Consider the following 24,781-nt stretch of genomic DNA (forward strand, 5'->3'; position numbering starts at 1 on the left):
TCACCAACACTGGAAACAACCCAGAGGTCCTTGAGCTGTTGAATGGATAAGCAAACTGTAGTAGCTGCATACAAAAGAAACAGAACAGACTGCTGCTGTATACCACAGTATGGGTGAAACACAAATGCATCATTCTAAGTGGTGGTTACGTGACTAGAGGCATATTTTAAGACTCATAGGATTGGACACTAAAAAGGGTGAATTTTACTCTCTGTAAGTTATTCCTCAATAAGTCTGAGTTTGATATACATATATAACTTAAAAACAATAAATTGCCTCAATATATAATAATTTATATCTATGTATATAATATATAAAATATAGGTTTGTATATAATATATATAGATTTGTATATAATATATAATATATATAGATTTGTATATAATATATAATACTAGTAATAGTTACGAATATTGTTGAATGTATGTATATATATACTATTTATTTTCTGTATATAATATATAATACTAGCAATAATTATTTATATTGTGGAATATATGTATGTATGTATATGTATGTGTGTGTGTGTATACACACACACACACACACACACACACACACACACATAGTTTATTATCTGTAAATTATATCTCAATGAAACCCTGGAGTTACTCGATGGGAATGTTCTCAGAGGCAAAATTTCTCTTAATGAAGCTGTATCATCTATGGTGTTATCTATTATTCAACAGATAGTTAGTGATTCTCTACTACGTGTTAGGAATTCTGCCAGTATTGGGATACAAAGAGAAGCATATTCAGTCTTCCTTCAGTGTTGGGTGCATTGGAGAAAACGAATGTTAATCAACTAACCATACATACACATACACACAAAAAAACAGAAGTCAGATTCCAACTGTGACAAGTGCTTCAAAGCAGAGGGTCACAGTCCTGACAGCCTGTAACAGGGGACTTGGCCTGGCGAGGTGGTCAGTGAAGGCTTCCCTGAGGTGGCCATCGAGCAGAGGTCTGAAGAATCGTAGCGGTAATAAGCCAGAGAGGAACGGAAGGAAAACCCAGGCAGAAAGATCAGTCTCTGCAAAGGCCTGGGCTGGGCAGGGGCCTGTGTCACTCAAATGAGAGGAGTTCTGTGTTGCTGAGCGTGAAGGATGAGGAAGGGGTTAGTGGGAGGTGCAGATGGAGAGTGAAGTGGGGAGCAGACCGCACGGCGCCCCTGGTGTGACCGTACACGCTGGGTTGATCAGGGCTGTCCTAGCTTATTCCTATGAAGGATAACTTATGGGACCCTATTATAGGCGATGTTATAAAGTTGTCTCTATCTTAAGAGCCCTGAGAAACCGCTTTGAATCATGGGCTGGGGGGTCCTGGATGGCACCTTCCCCTTTTCAGTCTGGAAAGCTTGTTCTGGCTGTGAGGTAGAGAATTGATGAGCGAGCAGGTCCCAGTGAAGATGTGTAGGTGAGTCACATGACCACTGTGGTCATCTACTTGAGAAATCATGGAGCTTGGAATAGGGTAGGGGTAATGGGAATGGAGAAAAGTAGGAAGATGCAAAAAATACTTGAAGAAAGTAAAATTGAGAGGCTTGGGTGGGAAGGAGTGGGAATAAAGATCCCTAGGTTGTGGCCGACTGGATGGTGGTGCCGTTGGCTGAGGTGGAGAGCAGAGGTGGGGACCTGACCTGGACCACTGCGGGGGGAAGCATCTGAAACATACAAGAGATGTTAGGTCCATGAGGAAGTAGACGGGTTGAGAGCCCAGGCCAGAGATCTCAGTTGGAGGTAGGAATTTGTCAGGTGTCTCATTTAGACGGGAACTCAATCCATTTGTGCAGATGACATTGACCAGAAAGAGTATAGCGGGAAGAAATAGGAGGCTGTCATCACCCTGACGGGCGAAGTGTCTGAAGATCTGATTCACCCCTAATCAAGTGACAGCTACCTGTCTCCCAGGTCAAGCACGTTGGAGTCGGACTCACTGGGCATATTATTTCTCGTCCTGTCTTCAGGGAACGATGGCAACAACCTCAATTCCATCTTTTACGAACACTTGACAAGGGCCCTCCAGGAGTCCCTCTGTGGAGACCTCGTCCTTGGCCGATGGGGTAACTACAGCTCTGGCGATTGCTTTATATTGGCTTCAGATTACCTCAATGCTTTCGTTCACCTGATTGAAATCGGCAATGGCCTTGTCACCTTTCAACTTCGGGGACTGGAATTCCGAGGTAAGAATCTCTTTATTGTCGGAAGTTGTCGGAAGTCAGTCATTTGAGTTAATTATCATGGGAAGCTTTAATAAGAAGTCACCCTTAAAAAGGAAGAATGGAATGCCTGTCCTACAGAATGAGAATTAGGGAACTTGCTATAATCACTTTGTTCCATGTATTTGGATATAACTAAACCCCAGTCATCTGAGGTAATAATAAGGTGAAACGTCTGGTGTAAACCTTCAGAGTAGCTAGTCAAGAGTTTTGGTTTCATTCCTTCTGGGAAAAACTCAGAAGCAATAAGAGGGTGTGGACCATATGGAACCTGGTTCCTTGGGTTACGAGTGTCATGGTCTATTGTGGGTGAGTCATTTAGTGTCTCTTAGCTTTTTTTTTTTTATCATCTGTAAAATGATAATAATAAGAAGAATGGCTGCCTCATAAAGTCGTTGTGTGATTTAAATGAGATCACGTACATGCAGGCACTACATGAATGCTTACTGCCCTGTGGTTACTGAGTTGGCCTGAATCTTGGAAGTGTGACTCTGCTTTTTCCATGAATCAGACGCTGCAGTTGTGTCGTGATCACGCAGGGATCAGTATCACAGATGTACTCATGGGCCCGTCTCCTGGGTTCTTTGTTTATCCTTCATTCCTACACGCCTTTCTCCAGTACAACCCTCCCTCTGTGTCAGGCAATGTTCTAATGCTGGGGATGCAATGGGCACGTGACCTCAATTGAGTGTTACCCTCATGACGTGGAAAATAAACAAGTAAACAAATGAGCAAAGCAGTCACAGCTTGCAGAGAAGGTATAAGGAGGTGAATAAGGGTCTGTGACCGAAATCACTGCAGAGGGTGAGGAGGTGGTACATGAGATGGGATTGTCAGGGCAGGATCCTGAGGAGAACAGGAAGAAGAATGTTCTAGGCCCAGAACTGGGAAGTGCTGAATGTCTGAGTCGGGAGCAACCGGGGCGGAATGACCTGACCAGAGAGGGTGGGAAGCCGGGTCACGGGGGCCTCCTGGCCAGGGGGGGAAGGGCTGCATTTTTTTTCTGTGCACAGTGGGGAGCCATGGAGGGTTCTGGAAAGGGGGATGACTGACCTGGTTTGCACTTGAAGAGCTCGTTCTGGTAGCCGTGCGGAGAGGGTACCAGAGGGGACGAAAGCAAAAACGGGGGGACCACTTAGGAGTGTCCTGTTGTCGCCCCAGCAGGAGAAGAGGGCGGAGGCACAGACGTGCTGGGGGGCTTGGAGGCGGCCGGGCAGGCCCACGTGTTGGGGTGAGGGAAGGGGGGGCGCGCAGCCTCTCCCCGCTTTCTAGGTCGAGTGCCGGTGGACAGAGGTGCGTTTACTGAAACTGGGAAGCCTGGATGAGGGGCAATGCTTCCGGATTTGAGGATGCAATCAAGAGCTCCATTTGGGATATTTTCAAATGCCCTTGATTCATCCAAGTGAATATGTCAGGTAGCTAGTTGGACGTATGAGTCTAATATTCACTTGGGAGACATTTATTCAGCACTGCTCGTATGTCAAGCACTGGCTTAGGTGCTTGGAGTACAGAAGTGAAGGCCCCGCCTTAGGAGCTTGGAGCCTCGTCGCAAGGCAGACACGCAATGGGCAATTACGGCTCCGCGAGGTGAGTGTTAAGGTGGCACTGTACCTGGGATGCTTGGGGTCCAGAGAAGGGGCACTGGAATCAACCTGGAGTCTGGTCGGCTCGACAGAGGAGGGGCTGCAGTTGAAACAGAGAGGAGGGAACCGCTGGTGTGATGACAAAGAGGCACGAAGGAGCCAGATGTGTTTTCCAGGTGTTTTGGGAAGAAGGGGTCACAGAAAATGCTAGAAAGGTAAACAGGAGTCAGGTCATGGCCATCCAGAGCCTCACAGTGACAAAAGGACACCTTTCACCCAAGAACAAATGGCCATTACTTCACTTTTTAACAACTATTACCTAAAGAGGATTCTTGTGCATCCTTAGAAATTCTAGGAATCTAATTTAGGGAGCTTATTTTGGAAAAGGTTTTTGGGCTGAGGGAGTAATGATCAGATTGTACAGAAAAGAGAGGCAATGTTTCCCTGGCATTTTGCACAAATGCCAGAAAATGCCACGAAAGGTGGTGGAAATTAAGTGTCTCTGGTGCAATAGTGCAATAGAATTGCCTATTTTGAGAGCTTTCTATTTTTCCCGGAATTCAAAGGAAGAACTTTTAAGGTTCGCTGAGTTAAATCTGAGTTATTGTTATAGCACAAGTTCTATGTGGCTTACAGCTTTTTTTGCAAACTTAACCCGTCTTTGAATCGAAGGGCTCAAAGTTAATTAGATTCTAGAAGTCTGCAGTACGTTGTCTGGCAGCTCCTCATCACCAACAGGGGTTCTTTTTAAAAAAAAAATTTTTATTGATGTATAGTTGATTTACAATGTTATGCTAATTTCTGCTGTACAGTAAAATGACTCAGTAATACACATATATACATTCTTTTTTACATTCTTTTCCATTATGGTTTATCCCAGGATATTGAATATAGTTCCCTGTGCTCTACAGGAGGACCTTGTTGTCCATCCATTCTAAATGTAATAGTTTGCATCTACTAACCCCAAACTCCCAGTCCCTCCCTCTCCTTCCCCCCCTCCCCCTTGGCAACCACAAGTCTGTTCTCTACGTCTGTGAGTCTGTTTCTGTTTGATAGGTAAGTTCACTCGTGCCATATTTTAGATTCCACATATAAGTGATATCATACGGTATTTGTCTTTCTGTCTGACTTACTTCACTTAGTATGATAACCTCTAGTTGCATCCATGTCACTGCAAAAGGCATTATTTCATTCTTTTTGATGGCTGAGTAGTATTCCACTGTATATATGTACCACACCTTCTTTATCCATTTATCTGTCGATGGACATTTAGGTTGTTTCCATGTCTTGGCTGTTGTGAATAGTGCTGATATGAACATTGGGATGCTTAGATATTTTTGAATTATAGTTTTGTCCAGATACATGCTCAGGAGTGGGATTGCTGGATCATATGGTAGCTGTACTTTTAGTTTTTTAAGGAACCTCCATATAGTTTTCCTTAGTGGCTGTACCAATTTATATTCCCACCAATAGAGTAGGGGTTTTTAATCTACCACAGTGAACGTTTTGGTCTCACCTCGTACGAATTGTTTTCTTTTTTGGCTTAACCATTCCTGTCTAGGGCTGGCTACCGGCCCTGGCCCCTTGGTGCCGCTCAGCCTCCAATGGGCGGGATGAAGCATCTTCACAGCTAGGTGGTCTCCGGGCTCCAAAGGGGGGAACACAAACACTGCAAGGCCTCTTACGGCCCAGCCTCCAAGGACAGGCACCAAGTCACCCCTACCGTCTTTCATCAGCCCCAGCCAATCCCAAATACAGCTCAGACTCAGGTGGTAGAAAAGGGGCCCTGTCACACTGCATGAGCCACTGGGGGCCAATCTTATAACAGCATACCAGACTCCAGAAACGTCACTGGGTGAAATATGGAAGGAAGCTGGGGACCAACATAGATGTGTTGGGCACAAGACAGAGGCAGTGATCGTGCAAAGTGATTGCCCAGGAATGAAGTCTTGAGAAAAAAAGCCTGCCCCGATACCCCTCACTCTTGTTCAATACCTTTTTCTTGGCCTAGTTCTACTGGAGTTTGGAACACACGGCTATTGAGAGGTCATACACCTTGATGAAATCTAAATTATGCTTTTGTTGCAGGAAGAAACCAGTTGACCTAAAAAACCCGTTCTGTTTTCTATCTCTTTGCACCATCCAGTACCGTATTCCCAGGGAAGATCTTATTTTCTTTTTCCTCTTTGGGTATTTCTGCAAGATATATTTTTAGGACTTCACTTTTCTTTCCGTTTTCCCATTTTCCCAAATAGCAGGCTTTATTTTGGTCACATTTTCACCTCCTTCAGCACAACCTGGGGCAGTCAAAATACAGATGCGTTAGACCTCTGTCCTGAAGCGTACCAAAGCCACCAGTGAACAGACGAGCTGCTCCCTGCACAAGTCAGCTCTGACTCAGGAAACGAACAGTACACCCTAGAGGAAGCCTCCGCAAGTCCAGGGAGCAAGAAGGTCCATCTGTCGTTCTCTCACTGAAAGGGATGCATTTGTATCCATAGGAATTTTTAGTTGCAAATGACAGAAATCATCTCTGGCTAATTGAAGCAGGAGAAGGGTTTATTGGAAGCTATTACCCAGGGCACAGACTTGCTGAGATGGCTGGGGAAGCAGGCTTGGTGGCTCTCACACGAGAGCCTGAGATCACACGGCAGCGCTGAGCCTGTGAAGGGGTGGCACGTCAGCTGGTGGACCCAGCACTGCCCTCACGTCACTGACATCATGATCCTGGATATTGGATGCTACTGCTGGTACCACTTCTGCCCCCAAAACAGGATGAATGGCCTCTGCCACCGCCTCCCTCCCAGAACGCTTTCCACACGAGCCCTGCTTCTTTGTGTCACTAGCTCATTCGTCCACATCTGGTGTGGGTGCGTCTGATGGATGAGATGCTGAGATCACACACATGTGCTCTAGATGCAAAGGAGAGGAGGACAAAGAGGGTCTTGACTTTTCAGTGCCTGTAGTAGGAGGTGACGACTCCCTCTCGCCGAGACTTGTAACATGGGTACATGGGTCGATGTCCTGCTAGTTGCTGGAATAGTTGAGTCCCAGATCTCAGGGGCTGACACAGTAGAGGTTTGTTTTGCATTCACACAGAGTCCAATCAGTGAGAGGAGGTGGTGGGGTGAGGGGATGCCTCCATTCCACGCTGCCAGGGATCTTGGCCAATAGAAGTTCCGCCTATTCCCTAGAGCACTGCTTTCGGGGTCACCCTGGGCTTCAGTGTCAAGCTGGCAGAGTGGAGGATTGCATGGAAGATCGTTATGGGCCAGTTCTGAACCTGGGATGCATCATTCGCTCTTAAATTCTGTTGTCCAGAATTGACACAACTATTGGGTTGGCCGAAAAGTTCGTTCGGGTATAACATCGTATGGAAAAACCCGAACGAACTTTTCGGCCAACCCAATGTAAGAGAAATGTTGTCTAGCTGAGTACCCAGGAGAAAAAGTAAAAAGGTTTGGTGAACAGTTAGCTGGTCTCCGGCACTGTGGGTAGTTTCCAAACAGAACAGGGGCTTAGATCCTGGGTAGCCCAAAAGATTGATCAGGGTTCACGGCACATCCTATTTCCACTGGATGGTACTATCGTGAATGATTGATACAGATTCAAATCAAGAATACAAGCAAAGAAGCCACGTTCTTCTATTCTCCTCCTTTTGGCCCATGCATCCCAGAATAGAAGTACAATTTTTTGTTGCTGAGCATGTAATGAAACAGGATTGTACTGCCGCTCTTGGGCTTATGAGTATCCCTTGTATTTACCCAACCAGAGAGCCTTGAAGGAAACCATTCAAGAGCTGGCAAATGAATCACTGGCTTTAAATCTAAGTCAAGGAAATGGATAATGCACTTTAGAAGGTCCACAGTGTGAGGGGCACCAAGTTCAAGCCTTTGCAAAAGAAATGGAATCTGTTGGATTGGAAAACCCATTTAACCATCATCCGAGTAGGTGGGCACAGAAAGAAGGGAAAGTGAGAACTGATTATCTGTTCGGTCCATGTCTGTTCTCTGTTAGTCACCCAGGTGACCTAGGTTGATGGCTTATTTCTCTAAAAGAGGAGAAACATGAATGAGGAGAACAGAGCTGCCAGCAAGAGGAGTCAGGCAACTTGAATACTGTCTTTAGAAATGAAGAAGAGAAGAACCGAGAATAGGAGCAAAAATAAGGGCATTGCAGGGAATCCTTTATGACCTACAAAGCACTCTCTCACCTGTGCAGGTGACCTCTACCCTCAGAACAGCCATAATCCCAACACTTCCTCCCATTTAACTAATGGGGAAATCCAGGCTCCCAGAGATGAATTCTTATCCGAGGCTCACAGCTACTTAGTGGTAGAGTTGGGCAAACCCACACGACTCTCTTAACTTCTCTTTCTACCTGACCATTTCCTGTCTTTACATTCTTCCTTTCGGGTATTTGTTTGAAATTTGTACTATGGTGTTCATTTGGTTTACTAAACACTAAGTAACTGGGGTGTAATGCCTTCAGTCACTTGTATAGCCTTGCAAACGTTCCATATCGTTTTCCCCGTTGCACAGAAAACTCCACTTTAGGTCAGGATGTTCAACTGGGCACACACGCGACTTGGCTTCTCAGAGTCTCAATTCCTTCATCAAAGCCTCGGTGTGATTATAAGTTCTCTCCAGCTCTGACGGCCCATCAGTCCAGGAGATATAAAATGCTTCCACCATATCATCCCTGGGGGACAGTTGGACTTCTCCCTGCTGGAGTTGGACATAATTTCCTCCCGGGGAATAGGTGTTGCTGGTAGACAGCCCAGTGCCTGGAGCCACGGCTGGTGTCAAGGGGGGATGTTAAGTAGCTGCTGGCTTCCTGCTGGCACAGGGTCGCCACAGGCAAGGCGGGCATGCCTAAGCGTTAGCCCACCAGCTGAGGATCGGATTGGGCGTCAGAAGCATTTCTGTGACGATGAAGCGGCGTGGAGGAATTTCAGGCCAAGGGTAGAGGAGGGCTTGCTGTGATGGCAGGTGATGGAATCCGAAGGGCTGGGAGGATGGAACCCGTGGTGGGGCATTAAAGAAAAGGCGTGAGCACGGGAGGAGGATGGGGTAGGGAAGCAGTCCATCCCCAGCATGAAGAGCGCACTTGAGATCAGCGATCATGACTTTAAAAGAAGACTCGTTAAGATTGCTCGTATTTTTCTCTAAGCCACATCCAGCTTCATGGGTGCAGGTGTGGAGGGCAGAGGTGGAGTTAATCAGGGTTGGGGTTGAGCCAGATGAGTGTCGTGAAGGCAAGGACAAGGGTATGATAGTGATTTTGATGCCTGGCCGTGGAATGTAAGCTGAGAAAGAAGGGGAGGGAGGGTGTGAGAGAGGTGGAAATACCACCTGGGGAGAAGACTTCCTGGATCTGGGGAGGGTACCAGGATGGTTGAAGTTGAAAGGGTAAAGGAAATGAGCTGGAAAGAGAGGAGGCAGTTGCTGGAGATTAGGAGGTTTGGAGCAGATATTTACAGAGGGGAAGCACTTTGGGGGAATCCGGGTCCAGGGTTACGGTCGTGGAAATGAGTGGCTGAGGTCGGGTGGAAGGTGAGATCATCGGAGGGTGGCGATCAGGCCAGGATGTCGGAAGGAGCATCTCGATGGATACTGAAGTCCCAAGAGTGATGGCAGGAGCTATGTTGCAGAGTGACAGCGAGCCAGAGCCAACATCTTCACAGAAGGACTGGACATAACCTAGAGGGGCTGTAGAGGATGTCAGCGAGAGAGGGTGGGGCAGGTCCAGTGTGTCCCCTGAAAGCATCAGCTGGAAGTACTCCTGGGAGGCGTGTTAAAAGCAGTGCGTCCCACTGGGGAGCACTGCAGACCCCCTGGGGAGCAGGGGGGGCCATCCTTCCAGCCGAGCGCCTAGAAGAGAGGGGAGGACGTTCAGAAAAGCTGGGAAATGTATCATGAGTCCCAGGGGGGCACAGAGAAAGAATTTCAAGGGTTTGTGGCCTCGGTGCGGATGAGGTGATGATTACGATGGGGTCAGAAAATGTAACTTCTAGAACGGTGTGGGAATTCGACTGCAGGGCTCCCTGCGCAAATGGCTTGAGCTGCAGTGAAACAATATTTTCTCCTGGGACGATGAAGCGGATTCTGTCATCTGAGGCTGCGTCACGTGCGTGGAAAGTTTCGAGGCTGCTGAAATGAAATTTATTTATGCATGTAGATACGCCTGCAGCCTTCGATATCCTTGTTAGTATAGGACTGCTACGTTTTTATCACAGTAAGATCTGTTTTCCAAAAATCATCTTAGGGGAGATCTTAGGAAATTATGTGTATTTATATATACAGACATATATATATATCACATATATTTATTTATTGTATTACATATAATAAATACATATATATTTAAGAGTCATTTGATAAAGTGGGTTTTTGGAACACTCAAGAAAAATGATACCAGATATGCATCGTGTTATGTGGACATTTACCTCTTCTATTATTTGTGCGACTACATTTTTTCTCTGCTGATTTATTCATTTCTCAGTATTTCCTTGCAATGAATGGTACTGCATTTGTATATATTTTCTACGTTCCCAGGTGATCAAATATTTCCAGTTTTTGTTCATATCCTAGTTCAAACAAGAAAACATAACCAATGCAGATTACTCTGTCCTTTTATTTAAAACAAAGGGGCGTCGGTGAAAATAACGTTTGTTTTTAGGTGTTTGTATGTGTAGATTGTGAATCTTTGCTATCAGGACCAGATGCTCAGCCCGCGGCCACACATGGTGGGCAGTCAGTCAGTGTTTGTTGATAACAAAGCAATAAGTAATCACTTGACAACCAAAGCCAGTTTACTTTCAGTGTTCTCGCACAGTTTGTACATTCAGGTTTTATTCCTGCAGGCTATGAAAAATTGACTAAGCCAGGTTCTAACAGGCTGTGAGACCCTCGAAGGCTGGGCCTCCTACCCCTCTCCCCGTGCACTGACGGTCTCATGGAGGGATGCCCGGTAAAGGATGGTTGAGGGAGGAAGGAGAGACAGTCTGAAGTTTCTTGAGCACCTATTATGTGCCAGGTACCATAGTAAGCCCTTTGCGTATATTATCAGAATATTCTTCATAAGCAGTCTATACAGCAAGTAGGTATTATCTCTCTTTCAGACATGACATAATTGGGTGAATGAGATTTAGTAAGTTGCCCAAGGCCGCAAAGTCACCGGTGGTGGCAGAGGGGTAAACGCCTAGATGTGGCAGACTCCGAAGTCCATGACCTTTGTAGTAAACCCCTCTGCCTTGGAGGGAGGGAGGAAGGAAGGAAGAAAGAAGGGAGGGAGGGAGGGGTGGAGGGAGAGAGGAGGGAGGAGGGAAGGAAGGAAAGATAAATAAGGAGAGAATATGGGAAAAAGAACGAGTAACCATTTTTTGGCTGTTGAAATTCAAAAATAAAACTTTCACCTGAATATGCTCCTAAGTGTTAATATGGCACCACCTCTTTTAGCAGCTCAGTTTCTTGAACTGCCAACTGCCTTAGGAAGCGTGAAAGCTGGTCGGCTCCTGCAGAAGGAACATGGAAAGCAGAGGCATAGTTAGTTATCAGAACATAACCCCACATTACCATTGGGTCTGGAAAATATCCAAAAAAAAGGAGATATATGTTCCTGTCTGTGTGAAATGTTATCAGCCATTTCATAGTTAGGCTAACAGCCCATAATCACCAGCCTGCGGGGACATTTAAAAAATATCTGTGTAACCTAATCTTATCTAAAGTTAATCCAACCCAAATGCTTATCCTAACTGGCTAATCCACGTAGAGCCCTACCTCTCACTAATCTTGGAACTAGCTAGAATGCTGTCTTCTCTATGGCAACATCTAGGTCATTAGCAAGTCTTTACTTCTTTTGTCTACCTAGCTTGAGGAAGCTGTTAAGTCCCTAGGTTCCAAACTTCACCCATGAAGTAATAGGTTCTCCACTCAGAATTCCTCAACACATATTTTTCTTCCTTTCAAATTGTGTGACATGTTAGTGAACAAGACAAAGCCCTGCTTGTCCAGATAGCAAGTCTGGGAAAGGAGAGGGGCTTTCCTGGCGAACATGAACAGAGTCTGCATACTTTAACTTTCAACACTCAAAAAAAGTTTGTGGGAGAAAAGCAAGATAACACAACTTTGAATGAAATATTAATCAGAAAGGGGCCAGCTCAGGAAGGTTGAGTGCATTGGTTTTCTCATCTGGAAATGGAACAGGAATGGAGGGAAGCATGTCATTCACAGATATCATTATTATGTATATTTCAACTTTTCTTACGCTTCACACCTGCCCAGTGGAAGTTTCCCTGTGCACTACGTGATTTTGTTTATTTCATTTTCTCCTGTGGGCTGGTAGAAAAAAGTAAATTCGGGGAACTTTTGCTTGTAATTGGTCAAGGCTCATGAGACACTGTGTGATAAGGGGAAAATACTGATTTTTAAATTCAAAAGACCGGACCCTTCTACGGGACAAGTTGCTTTTAAGACTCAGTGTCCTTATTTTTAGTAGAAAAAATTACGTCTGCATAACCAGGTCGATGTGTGCAATCAGTGAGATGCCATCTGAGAAGTCACTTTTTCAGTTGGTATGTGTCCCATAAATAGATGATGTATTGAAATAAAAATTCTCTGAGAAAAACTGTTATACCACATTCAAAAATCTATCCTGCCGAACAGGTCATGGATGAAGTTGTATTCCTGTGGACAGATCTTAAAGCAAATTGAGGCTCCTTGGGAGAGAAAATTGTTATAATAAAAAACCTCTGCTATCTCCACAAAATCAAACATGCTGTAAACTGTTTTAACATACTTTTCCTCCACTGCACACTGAGCAAATACACTTCTCCTAGATTCTCAGTGTGACACTTAAAAGACACTCGGGTCGAATGTGGCCGAAGGAATGGAAATTGGGACTGGGGAGAAATTGTCCAGTAAAAAAATAAAAAACTAAACTCATTCAGTGTCTCGACAGGCCAACCCTGTTTCTTGTTTTAGTTCTGCTCTGTGACCATTTCTCCATCTTTAAGGTTAGATTAATTTAAAGGGGGTGATTATCAAATGGATGTTTAGCAATTAGCAAGTAGGAAGTGTAATGGGACAGCTTTACATATAAACAGACTATTGTTATAATAAGTATTTCTTTCCAGAAATTAAATCTGGTGATGTCTGGCAGATACAGGGCCATCTCCCAGGGCAGGTCGCTGGGGATAGATGACCTGCACGTTCCTGTAGGCTCATGTTCTAAGATTCCGTCCCAGAGAACTAGCGTGGGGTGGAGGAAGGGCTGAGAAAGACATCTCCATGACATTGAAGCTGCAGGAGAAATTTTGGGGAAAAAATTCCACCGTGACCTTCTAGAAATGACAATCCTTCAAAAACTTTTAAACAGCTTTCTCTGACATTATTTCATTTGGTCACGAAATGGCCCTTGAGCTAACCAACTAGCAAGAAGTAACGATAGAGCTCCAGCCTGAAGAAAAATGTTCTGGAAGTCCTCGTTATGACGTGTATTACGGTATTATGAGGGGCACTAAGAAGACCATCTCCAGGAAGCGCTCGCAGGGCTAAGCCCCGTCTCTCACATCTTGTGTTTCCAACATGCACCGCACGCTGGGCTGTGTGAGGTCCCAGTGTTCAGGGAAGTGAACTATTTTGTACTTAGCAATGTCTATATCTGATGGCCTCCTCCTTTTGTGGCCCTGAGCAATTCAGGAACGAGCTTACCTGTGGCCTCAGAAGGAAATACATTTTATTTAATAATAGTCCAACACACATCCCAAAGTGTGTGTCTGTAAATCCCACCTGAGGCTTGAAAAGCATTGGCTTAACCGTATCTATGCCTACGTCTCTTCCACTTCATGAGCAGGGGCTGCTTGTACTTTCAGGGTAATCTAAACTGCTCTCTGTCAGCCCCTCCTGGTGACCTCATTGCTTGGCATGCGGAAAACACCGGCCTGGCACATTGGGCTGAAGAAGGCTGTGGCCATTTGAAAACTCAGCTCAAATAAATCTCTAGTACAGTTATTTTAAGCCATTATTAGTGGATAAAACTAAACATAACAATGTTGATGATATTTGGGGTTTTCTGTGGAATCCAGTTGCCAGGGTGTTTGGGACAGCGCACATCAGATAAGGAGAAAAACTGTAGGGCTGGGAGGCCCAATCTTTAAAATACGTTGTGCATTTGGGCTTTAATGTGCCCGCCCTTGCTGGGAGGTTGTAAACAAGCCGACATTCTTTGAGTGCAGCCTTGCTGCTTCAGGGGACCATTTTTAACGCATCCCTTTGAAGTCCCCGTCACATGATGGCGCCTCCTCTCCATCATTTCCTCTGACCTCTTGGTAAACAGCCTGGACCCTGGTCTCAGTCCCCAGCGCTTTTCACCTGAAATGGGACTGGGGGTGGCTGATGGCCCCATCTCCCGTCTCTCCTCTTTACTCCCCCAAGGCTGTAGGGGAAGGCTTCTTAAGTGCAACTTTCTTCCTGTTTCCTTGGGATTTAAAAACCCCTGTGGCCTACCTGTCACCTAGACAATGAAGTTCAAATGTCTCCATAGGACTCAACTTCCCACTTCAGCCAGACTGCCTGAGCCTCCCCTCCCCGCTTCAGGGATCCTGGCCCAGGCTTCCCAGCCAGGAAGGCACCTCCCCGACTTTGGTTTGCCAGCCGTTCGTTTCTCACATGGCACAGACGTTCTCCTTTGGCTTCCCAGCTTTCCCAGGAGAATGTCACCTCTACCTCCAGCTTGGTGGACCGTTGAAGCAGGCGTGTCTACGCTAACCAGCCGCGCAGAATAGCTGCACTCCTGTGCTTGTCAGAGAGGACATTGAAATTCACTGCCCCGCAATGCACAGTGACCGTCAAAATTAGCTGGAGAGGGGGCCTTCCCGGCGGTCCAGTGCTTAAGACTCCGTGCTCCCATTGCAGGAGGCGCAGGTTTGATCCCTGGTCTGGGAACTAAGATCCCGCATGGTGCACAGCGCGGCCAAAAAATTTTAAAAAATAAAAAATAAATAAAAAACTAGGTGGAGAGAAATGAGCCATATCAAGGATTTCCTGAAAGGTGTGAAGTTCTCTCAGTCCTCCTGCATCTCCACAATCTACCCTTGGGTGACACCAGACCTCTGGAAAACCACATACCTAAAGCTGAATTATTTTGGCCACCTATAGAAATTTTTTAAATTGTACTTTGGCCATATTAGAACAGCTCTGGAACATTGTGATTGTACCTGCCATGCAATGCTGAGAAGGATGATGGTCACCATATTGTACAATGTTCTCTCTTATGAGGGTCCTGGGGATGTCACCTTTCTGGTGTCTTAGCCAGAAATAGCTATGATCCTTCCAAGCAATTATTTTGTTTTTGTCTTAAGGACACGAGACACTCCTCAAGTTATCTTTCTACATTGCTTGCTAGAAAGCCTGAGTGAAATCAGTGGCCCACCTTTAGCAAATATATAGGACATCATAGAATGAAGTGAAGGTCTCTTGACATCCTTCTGGCTTCATTATATTTTTCCTGTCCCCATTGTCACTTAAATTTTATCATTTGCTTTTATACTGTGTATGCCTTTTTATTATTTGTTTATTTATTACTTTCGGCTGCGTTGGGTCTTCGTTCCTGTGTGCGCGGGCTTTCTCTAGTTGCGTGAGCAGGGGCTGCTCTTCGTTGTGGTGCACGGGCTTCTCATCGTGGTGGCTTCTCTTGTTGCGGAACACGGGCTCTAGGCACGCGGGCTTCAGTAGTTGTGGTGTGCGGGCTCAGTAGTTGTGGCTCGCAGGCTCTAGAGCGCAGGCTCAGTAGTTGTGGCGCACGGGCTTAGTTGCTCTGCAGCATGTGGGATCATCCCGGACCAGGGCTCGAACCCATGTCCCCTGCATTAGCAGGCGGATTCTCAACCACTGCGCCACCAGGGAAGCCCCTGTGTCTGCCTTTTTAAATGGATTTCATTCCTTTTTGGAATTTAGTATGAATAAATAAGCCAGGCCTGGCCAGTCACTGGTAAGGATGGCCAGTGGTGCTTAAAGGGGGGCAGTCTTGCCCCTTCGGCAACAGGGAGAGGGAGGAGGAAAGGGTCAGGTAGCCAGGAGAGGGTTGCCTCGCACAGCCGCAATGGCTGCCCCGCATTTTGGCTGCACTCTGGAAATTGATGCATATCCTGTGTGCAAAGTATCTGGGATCTACTAGACACACTGTCAGTTCAGACACTCATTTTTCACAGCTTTCATGAGGCACGCTCATCTATTAGGATGAAAAGACGCCAAGATACTCTTAAAATTCATTTTAAATATTTATTTATTTATTTATCTATTTATTTCGCTGCATCAGGACTTAGTTGCAGGACACGGGATCTTTGTTGTGGCGCGCAGGCTCTTCATTGTGGCATACGGGCTTCTCTCTAGTTGTGGCGCACGGGCTCTCTAGTTGCGGCGCGTGGGCTGAGTTGCCCTGTGACATGTGGGATCTTACTTCCCTGACCAGGGATCGAACCCACGTCCCCTGCATTGGAAGGCAGATTCTTAACCACTGGACCACCAGGGAAGTCTCTCAAAATTCATTTTAAAAATGGTTATTGAATGCCTTCTATGTCCCATTGACTTAGGCCATGAGAACACAGCAACATGAAAGGTGCCAAGAGTTCACTTCCATGGAAACTCCAGAGACAGCCATCCGGGAAAGGTCACAGTGTAGGGGCAGCAGACCTCTGGTCTTCCCTTTGGAGGGAATGTGCTCTAAACCCAGGGAGCCTCTCTGAGAAGGATATGGGCCTGATTTGCATGTGAACAGCAAAATTAATGCCTTTGCAGACATGAATGGGTTTCATTATTTTCATATTCTTTTACAATGTGAACCCGACTATGAATCTTTTGTTCCTAAGAAAAGGCACCAAGACCTATCTGAACTGAGTATTTATTAAAAACCTCAGGCAGTTACAATGTCTCTACCAAGCCTAGCAGTCCTTCACAGCAAACCCCTTCCTCAACCGTCCTCTTATCAGTGTAGAAATGAGCCCCTGCTTCTCACAGAGGATGGTGCTAACTTATTTCCTTCAGATGGTAGAAATCCAAATTCTGCATCATCTCATGTACTCATAAATACACACACACTCCTTCCAGTTTGATGTAAAACAAACAAACAAACAACGCTGGCGTCAGCCCAACACGATAAAATGCTTGACCTGGATGGAGAAAAAGGAAGGAGGGAAAAAAAAAACCCTCAAGGCATGTCATTTAAACAGTTTTGCTAATCTATTTGAGGTGAAGGTCCCCCTTTATGCTTCTCCTTTGTGAGATCTATTACTCCTCTCACTGGAAGAGCGTTTCTTCCCAAATCATATTATTAACTAGCAGTAAACCAGTGTTGTTTATTGTGCCATTGGGGTGGGATGAGACCTCCCCCACCCCTGGAGTCTTAATGCCCGCAGTCCCGGGGTCCCAGTAGGTGGCTCAGTTAGGACGCAGTGGTGGTTCGTTACTCACTCTGGGTGCCCCAGAGCTTGCGATCTGAATTACTCACTGCTTGTGTTTCACCTGTGTACTTCTGTACATCTTTCCCAGAGGGAATAAGAGTTTTATATTACAGAATGAGCAAAGAGATCCCTGAAATGTTTAAAAAAGAGTGCTTTCAGCTAAGACCCAAAGCAATGAGGTCTTGGAGAGAGATGAGTGGAATCCTAAGACCTGGGATCAGCTCTTCACCGTTTCACTTTATGTTACAGCAACCTGCGTGCTCTCCCCTTCCTGATCTTGACTCCTAGTTCATAGACTGTTACCCTGACAGTTCTGCGTGTACATTTTTATTTGAAGGTTGCAGTTTTTCATCTCTGATGTATTACGGTCATCTCACGCATGGGTTCTATAGAGAGGCTTAGTTTAAGCATTGCCTGTCTTTATCTTCCTCCTGTAATGTAACAAGAGTCTGTTGTATCTGCTATGTATTTTCTCAATAGGGTGTCTGTTGCCTGTAATATAGTGATCTGGATAAGAATTCTTTCATTTGTTCATCCAGCTATTCCTTCGATCATTCCGCCAGCCACCTTGTTATCACCTACTAAGTACCAGGCATGGTGAATAATGAGATGGGATCCCAGGAAAAATGAATGGTGTGGAAGTGGGTGTAGGGACAGGTTTCATGTTTGCATTAAGTTTCAAAAGACATGTAAAAGGATTCAGAGACTTTTTCTTTTGGCCAAGACGGAGTAGCCAGTATTGGAATATCCTCCCTGCCACAAACAATGATAAAGCTGGAAAAAACATATTAATCAACTGTTTTCAGATATTGAACAATAGACAGTGCAAGGCTCTGATCATTGAAAGAGGGGAAGCATACAAAGTGAGCTCCCACAATTGTCCCTGCTTTCTTCCCAGAGGCACTTTCTTATCTGTAGTAACAGGGAGGTGGAACCCAAAGAGAGCACAGTGGTCTTGTTTAGCTAGGGAGGTAGAATCAGAATTCTGGGCTGCTAAGTAGCTGGACTTTGTGGATCAGAGTACTAGGCAGGAGTGAATTTCACAGATAAGGAGCTACAGAAATCAGTATAGGGATCCCCTTTAGTGATTGAATGAATATTAACCTGCTTTTGTGTGGCAAGAGCGTGTATAATCAAGACCTGACAGAGAACAGTAACTGGTGAGGTGAGCTAAATAGAGATGACAGAGGCCATATTGTGCTGAGAGATGTAGACATTCCAATTAGCCAGTGGAGAGACCTGGCTGAACATCCCAGGAATTCAGCTGAGCTCCAGAAAGACCAAGCTTTAGGGTTAAAGATATTCTCACCCTAGAATAAGGGCTACTGTAGACATTTCCAAACAAAGATTAAAAACAAGTTTCAAAAGGATCAATCTGACAAGCTGACGTGCAAATAAATTGACTCATTAACAGAACATAACTCTCTCTAAAGGAAGAAAAAAAAAAACAGTCCAGACTGTCAATACTATAACATCAACAATAGCCAGCATATAATAAAAGTTTGTAGATATGTAAATAAGCAGAAAAAAAGTGACCCATAACCAGCAAAACAAAACAAAATAGAAACACACCCAAAGATGTTGGAGTTAACAGAAAAGAAGTTTCAAACAGATATTAATATGTTTAGGAATTCAAAGGAAAATTATCATAATGAATGAATTAATTGAGACTATCAATTGACTGGAAAAAAACTGAAACTCTGGAAATGAATAAAACACAATGTCTGAAATGAAAAACTTAGAGGATAGGCTTAACAGGAAAAAAAAGGATCAATGAACTTGAAGCAAGGCAATAGAAACCATTCAAACTGATGTGCAAATAATGAAACGATTAAAGAAAATAAAGATTCAGTGATGTGTGAGACAATATCAAGCATCCTAACATATGTATAAGTGGAATCCCAAAAGGAGAAGCAATAAACAGGGGCAGAAAAAATTGAAGAAATATTATTCAAAAAATTTAAAAATTTAATGAAAAATATCAATTCATAAATCCCAAGAGCTCAGCACACCCCAAGCAGGATAAACACAAAGAAAACCAAACCTAAGTGCATGATCATCAAATTGCTGAAAATTAAAGAATAATTATAAGAGCGTCTGAGATTTTTTATCGTCATTTTATCAAGACCGTGAGAAAAATTAAAAACACATAATATACTGGGAAATAACTATGTGAGTTAATCACTAACATCTCATTAAAAAATAATGCAAGCCAGAAAATAATGCAATGATATTTTTTAAATGCTGGAAGGAAAATAAAACTGTCAACCCAGAATTCTACATCTAGGAAAATGAAGGCAAAATTTAAGTTTTTACAGATAAAGAAAAGTTGACATAATCACCAGATAACCTGTGCTGTAAGAAATATTGAAGGAAACTCTTTAGGCTGAAAGAAAATGATAGCAGATGGAAAATTGATTCTACATGAAAGAATGAAGATTGCCAGAAATGGTAAATATGTAAGCAAAGATTTTTTTTCTTTCTAAGCCTTTACAAAATTGATTGTTTAAAGCAAAATAATAACAAACTATTGTGGGGTTTAAATGTTAATATACATTAAAGTAAAATGCTTGACAACAATAACACAAAGGACATGAAGGATTAAATATACCATTGTAATAGTCCTACATTACAGGAAGAGTAGTATGAATTTTACCCATGTGATAGGGTAAAAATGCACATTATAATTCCTAGAGAAACTGCAAAAAATAAAAGAGTTACAGCTAACTGATTTAAAAGCTGATACATAGTAAATTACTAAAAGTTATTCAGCACGCTCCCCCCGCCCCCAAATATTGGAAAGAATTCAAAGAAAAAAAAATGGACGAATTAAAAAAACTGCAAGATGGTTGATTTATACCCAGTCATATAAATAATCACATTAATGTAAATGGACTAATCACTGTAATTAAAAGGTAGAGATTATCAGACTGATAAAAAAGCAAATCCTAACTGTGTGCAGTTTACAAGAGATATGTTTTAAATACAAAGACATGGATAGATTAAAAGTAGAATGATAGAAAGTTTTTTTTTAAGATTTATTTATTATTTTTTAATTCAATTTTATTTATTTTTGGCTGCGTCGGCTCTTAGTTGCAGCATGCGGGATCTTTTGTTGGGGCACGTGGGCTCTTCATTGCGGAGTGCAGGCTTCTCTCTAGTTGTGGCATGCAGGTTTTTTTTCTCTAGTTGTGGCGCACAGGCTCCAGGGCACGTGGGCTCTAGTTGAGGTGCTCGAGCTCAGTAGTTGTGGCGCGTAGGCTTAGTTGCCCTGTGGCATGTGGGATCTCAGTTCCCCAACCAGGGACCGAACCCGCATCCCTTGCATTGCAAGGTGAATTCTCTACCATTGGACCACCAGGGAAGTCCCAAAAGGACAGAAAGTTTTATCCCTTACAAACACTAATTATGAGAAAGCTAGAATAGCTGTATTAATATCAGATTCAAGACAAGGTATGTTACCAAAATAAAGATATTTCATAATGACTGAAGAGTCAATTCATCAAGAAGACAAAACAGTCCTAAATATGCATACACCTAATAACAGAACTGTAAGGAATAAAAACTGAGTAGGTGGGTTACAAAACAATTTACTTGAATGAAAATTTTAAACACAATATAAAAAATTGGTGGGCTACAACTAAAGCAATTCATAGAGAAAAACTTACTTTTTTTGTGCTTACTTTTTCCTTCTGTCAATAACTAAGGACTCAATTACCTTGAAAAAGATACAAACCACCACCACCACAACCAATAACAACTACCCCAGTTGATTGGCTGTCCTTCCTATCTTCTCTCATTTCTTTTCTTCTCTTCACCGTGACTTTGGTTTAAGTGGTTTGTACTTATGGTTATTAGCACCTATTACTACTGTCCTGTCATCCCTAATTCGTTCCTTATCCTCTTATCCTCATAGGGCAGCCCATCTCATTGTTGAACTCATAGTTGTTAAAATGACCTTTGTTATAGTAAACGCTATACCCTGAAGCTTTTTCCCATTGGTTATAATAATGCCCTCTGGGACTACAGAGAATATCAAGTTCACATTTCCACAATAGCCCTTCAGATAGTTGTTGAAGACGACCATTGTCTCCCCCAAAGTCTTCTTTTATGCAAAGTCAAAGTCCCTGGATCTTTTAGTCATTCTTCAGTAACATAATTTGAGTTATTTTACAACCCTGTAGTTTTCTTGATACGTAACTAACAATCTGTATGATCTTGTTCAAATCAGTACTATTATTATTTTTTTAATGGAGAAAGTGTAACTTGCCCAAATCATCTAGTTTTATTTCATTTTATCAGTAACCCTTTATGTGTAGCATCCGAAGGAGTAAAACGAGGTATATTCTGACTCTTGCTATTCCTTTGTTTTGATGGTATCAAGATCACATTCAGTTTTCAAGTGTTATCCTACTTCGGGTTCGTATGTTGAAAGAAATTACCAAAGTATTTGTTAAGTATGCTACTATATAGTAATGAACTGTGTGGCTGGTTTTTTGAACCACGGTGCAGGACATTCCATTTATTTCTACTAATTTTCAGTGTATTAGTTTCAGGCTGCCAAAGCCGTTTGGCAGGATGTCCTTAGATCGTAACTCTGCATTCCAGGAGGTACCAGTAATCTCATGTCATTAGCATACTGTATATGTTTCCCCTCAAATCATTAACAAAAATATTAAAGAAGATATGGTGTGTCATTTAGCAAAGATAGTTGACGCCCGTTATCCTGTGTTTTTAGAACTAGCTCCTTTGGAAATGTACTCAGCTCACCCGGCACTCCCAGTCACGTGAGGTGAGGTGGTGCACTTAGGCTGTGAAGCTCTTCCAGGACACCCCTCCTGGAAACACTTCAGCATGCACCTAGCTGCTCTCAGACCTTTCCACCTGCCACCTTCTTTAGCCTCCTATCTGCTCAGCCATGACCTGCAGGTTTCTGGAAAGGAGAACTCAAGGATATAACCATCCTGCATTTTGGCCATTCGCGTCCATGACCACCATGAGACTGTGTCTCTTCTAACACAAAAAAAACCAGGAGGAGATGAGAATCAGAAGGGATATGGATGAATAAGAGAATTAATGATTGTGGGGCTTCCCTGGCAGTCCAATGGTTAAGACTCCGTGCTTCCAGTGCAGGGGGGCGTGGGTTGGAGCCCTGGTCCGGGAACTAAGATCCCACATGCCGCGTGGCCAAAAAAAGAAAAAAGCATTAATGATTGTAAGATTGGTGGCTTATTTGGAGGTACTTGTTTGAACTAAGCACTACACAAATCTCCTGATTTCTAGACTGTCTTCAGCATCTTTCCCTCAATAAGGGTAAGGGGAAAATCCATTCGAAACAAAGGTTATCCTGTGACCTCTTTACAACTGCCGTCGTGTTTGTTACTCTGCCAGGGACCTACTGCCAGCAGAGGGAGGTGGAAGCCATCACAGAGGGCGATGAGGATGACAGAGGCTGCTGCTGCTGCAAACCAGGTCACCTACTCCACCTGTTGTCCTGCAACGCCGCCTTTAACCTCCGCTGGCTCACCTGGGAGATCGCGCGAGCGCAGTACATCCTGGAGGGCTACAGCATCACGGACAACAGCGCGGCCAGCATGCTGCAGGTGTTTGACCTCCGAAGGATACTCATCCGATACTACATCAAGGTATTGTTCCGGGTCCCAGACCCTTTGTCTGAGTAATGATGCCGGGCTGGCTCCAGAGGCTGCTGGAAAGCTGTGTAAAGAGCTTAGGAAGCTTCTCCACAGCTTGTGAATCAGAGGCTTAGCTAGGTTTTCGGAGCCACCGGTTTCGTGAAGAAGCCTCGAGGGCTTTGGGTTGGCCTGACGTGCATGCCCCAAGTCATATCCTAAGCCTGGGCACGAAGAGGTAGTCTGTTTTCTTGCCTAGATCTTCTTCTCCACTTTTAACACCACGTGAGTTGCTTGGCAAATGGAAACATCCTGGAAGTATGACCAGACCTCAGTTTTTACGAGTGATAAGGATCAGTTTAGAGGCTCTGCAAATTTCTACCTTTTAGAACCAGGGTTAATTTTTTAAGTTCATGATAAAAATGCAAAAATAGAGTTAAATGATCCAATCAGGATTAGCTATGACAGCCTTTTCTTCTTACTCGTATGGGGACTAGTACATTTATTCAGTTGCTCGGTACCTACATCTGCTCAACCTGTATTCGGCCTCAGAACGTGTGCTGGTTTTGACTAAATCTCCTAGAGGAGACTTATGTGAGACTTGACCAAGGATGCAGCACGATAACAGGGGCGAAAGTGTTTTCTAAGGGGGGCGGGACGGGCGAGGGTGTCCGTGACTGAGGGTGTCTGTGACGGCTCCTGTTCTGAGGCACCACTTTGTACGGTGAAAGCCCTGGATGGTCCTCAGAAGGGTCCACGTTTTAATGCCATTCACGAGGAAGAAGTTCATCCACCTGAGACCCCAAACTCTCTGCCAGCTGAGGCTGAGACAAGTGGTCCAGCAGAAATAAGGAAATACAAAATGAAGAGATAACACGGGCCCCTGAAGTTTCAGGAATTTCCATCAACTGAAAAGGAGGACATTTAGAAACTGGAAATCACTCCTGGGGGGAGCCCCAGCGTCTGCAGCAATAGCTGCTAAATTGTTCAGGAAATAGAATTCAGACTATGAGAGTCAGAAGGTTAAAGAACTCCTGATGATTACACCGCAAGGTTATTGCAACAAGAAATGTTGGAGCGACAGAGATGTTCTGTGGCAGAATATTTAAAACAGCTTGAGCAGTTCGTGCTCCCCACCTTCGTGTGTGCTAGAGGGATGCAAAACTTTACATCCAAACCTCACACAAAATGGTAAATGTTTGCCCAACCTCACACACATTGGGGAAGATTTGGGAAGTGAATCAGGAAGTTGTGATCTTTTGCTTCGCAACTCCATGTTTGTTCCCTCGACCGTTGTGTCTGAGAGCCAAGAAGTTTTTCACAGAGTCAACTCTCGGGAAATTGGGTCCATCAATTGGTATTAGACTTGGCAGTGGGCCGTGAGATCCCAGTGGCACACACACGCAGGAAGTGTATTCCTCTCACACGTAAATGAAGCTCTGCTCCAAGTCCTCAGGGACCAAGGTTCCTTCCAGCTCCCAGCTCCAACATTTTTAGTGTCTCCCCCATCTTAAGGCTTAAATGGATGGAGAGAGGGACACAGAAAGGGAAGGCCAAGGGCATGCACAAGCTATTCCTTAAGAAGGTTCCTGAGGGGCTTCCCTGGTGGTCCAGTGGTTAAGAGTCTGCACTCCCAATGCAGGGGGCCCAGGTTCGATCCCTGGTCAGGGAACTAGATCCTGCATGCATGCCGCAACTAAGAGCCCGCATGCAGCAATGAAAATCCTGCATGCCGCAACTAAGACCTGGCGCAGCCTAAATAAATAAATAAAATATATAGTTTTTTTTTTTTTTTTTAAAGAAAAGAAGGTTCCTGAAAGTTACCACAGTACTCTGTAGCTGTGTCCCATTGGCCAGAAGATTGTCATATGCCAGCTTCGAGGGGGATCTA

At 44.2% G+C, this 24,781-nt stretch overlaps 1 protein-coding gene across 3 annotated transcripts in view; it reads left to right on the forward strand.

Moving 5' to 3' along the window:
- The window catches only part of PCNX2 (pecanex 2), a 291,197-nt gene that overhangs the window by 221,850 nt on the left and 44,566 nt on the right, over positions 1–24,781 (forward strand). For all 3 annotated transcript variants that reach the window (XM_082422950.1, XM_082422951.1, XM_082422952.1), the window contains 2 exons: positions 1,967–2,182; positions 22,652–22,905. In XM_082422950.1, the coding sequence (XP_082279076.1) occupies positions 1,967–2,182; positions 22,652–22,905 (470 nt within the window). The remainder of the gene's footprint in view (positions 1–1,966; positions 2,183–22,651; positions 22,906–24,781) is intronic.

The sequence above is a fragment of the Balaenoptera physalus genome (assembly GCF_965194825.1).
Source record: "Balaenoptera physalus genome assembly, chromosome: 14".
Taxonomy (NCBI): Eukaryota; Metazoa; Chordata; class Mammalia; order Artiodactyla; family Balaenopteridae; genus Balaenoptera; species Balaenoptera physalus.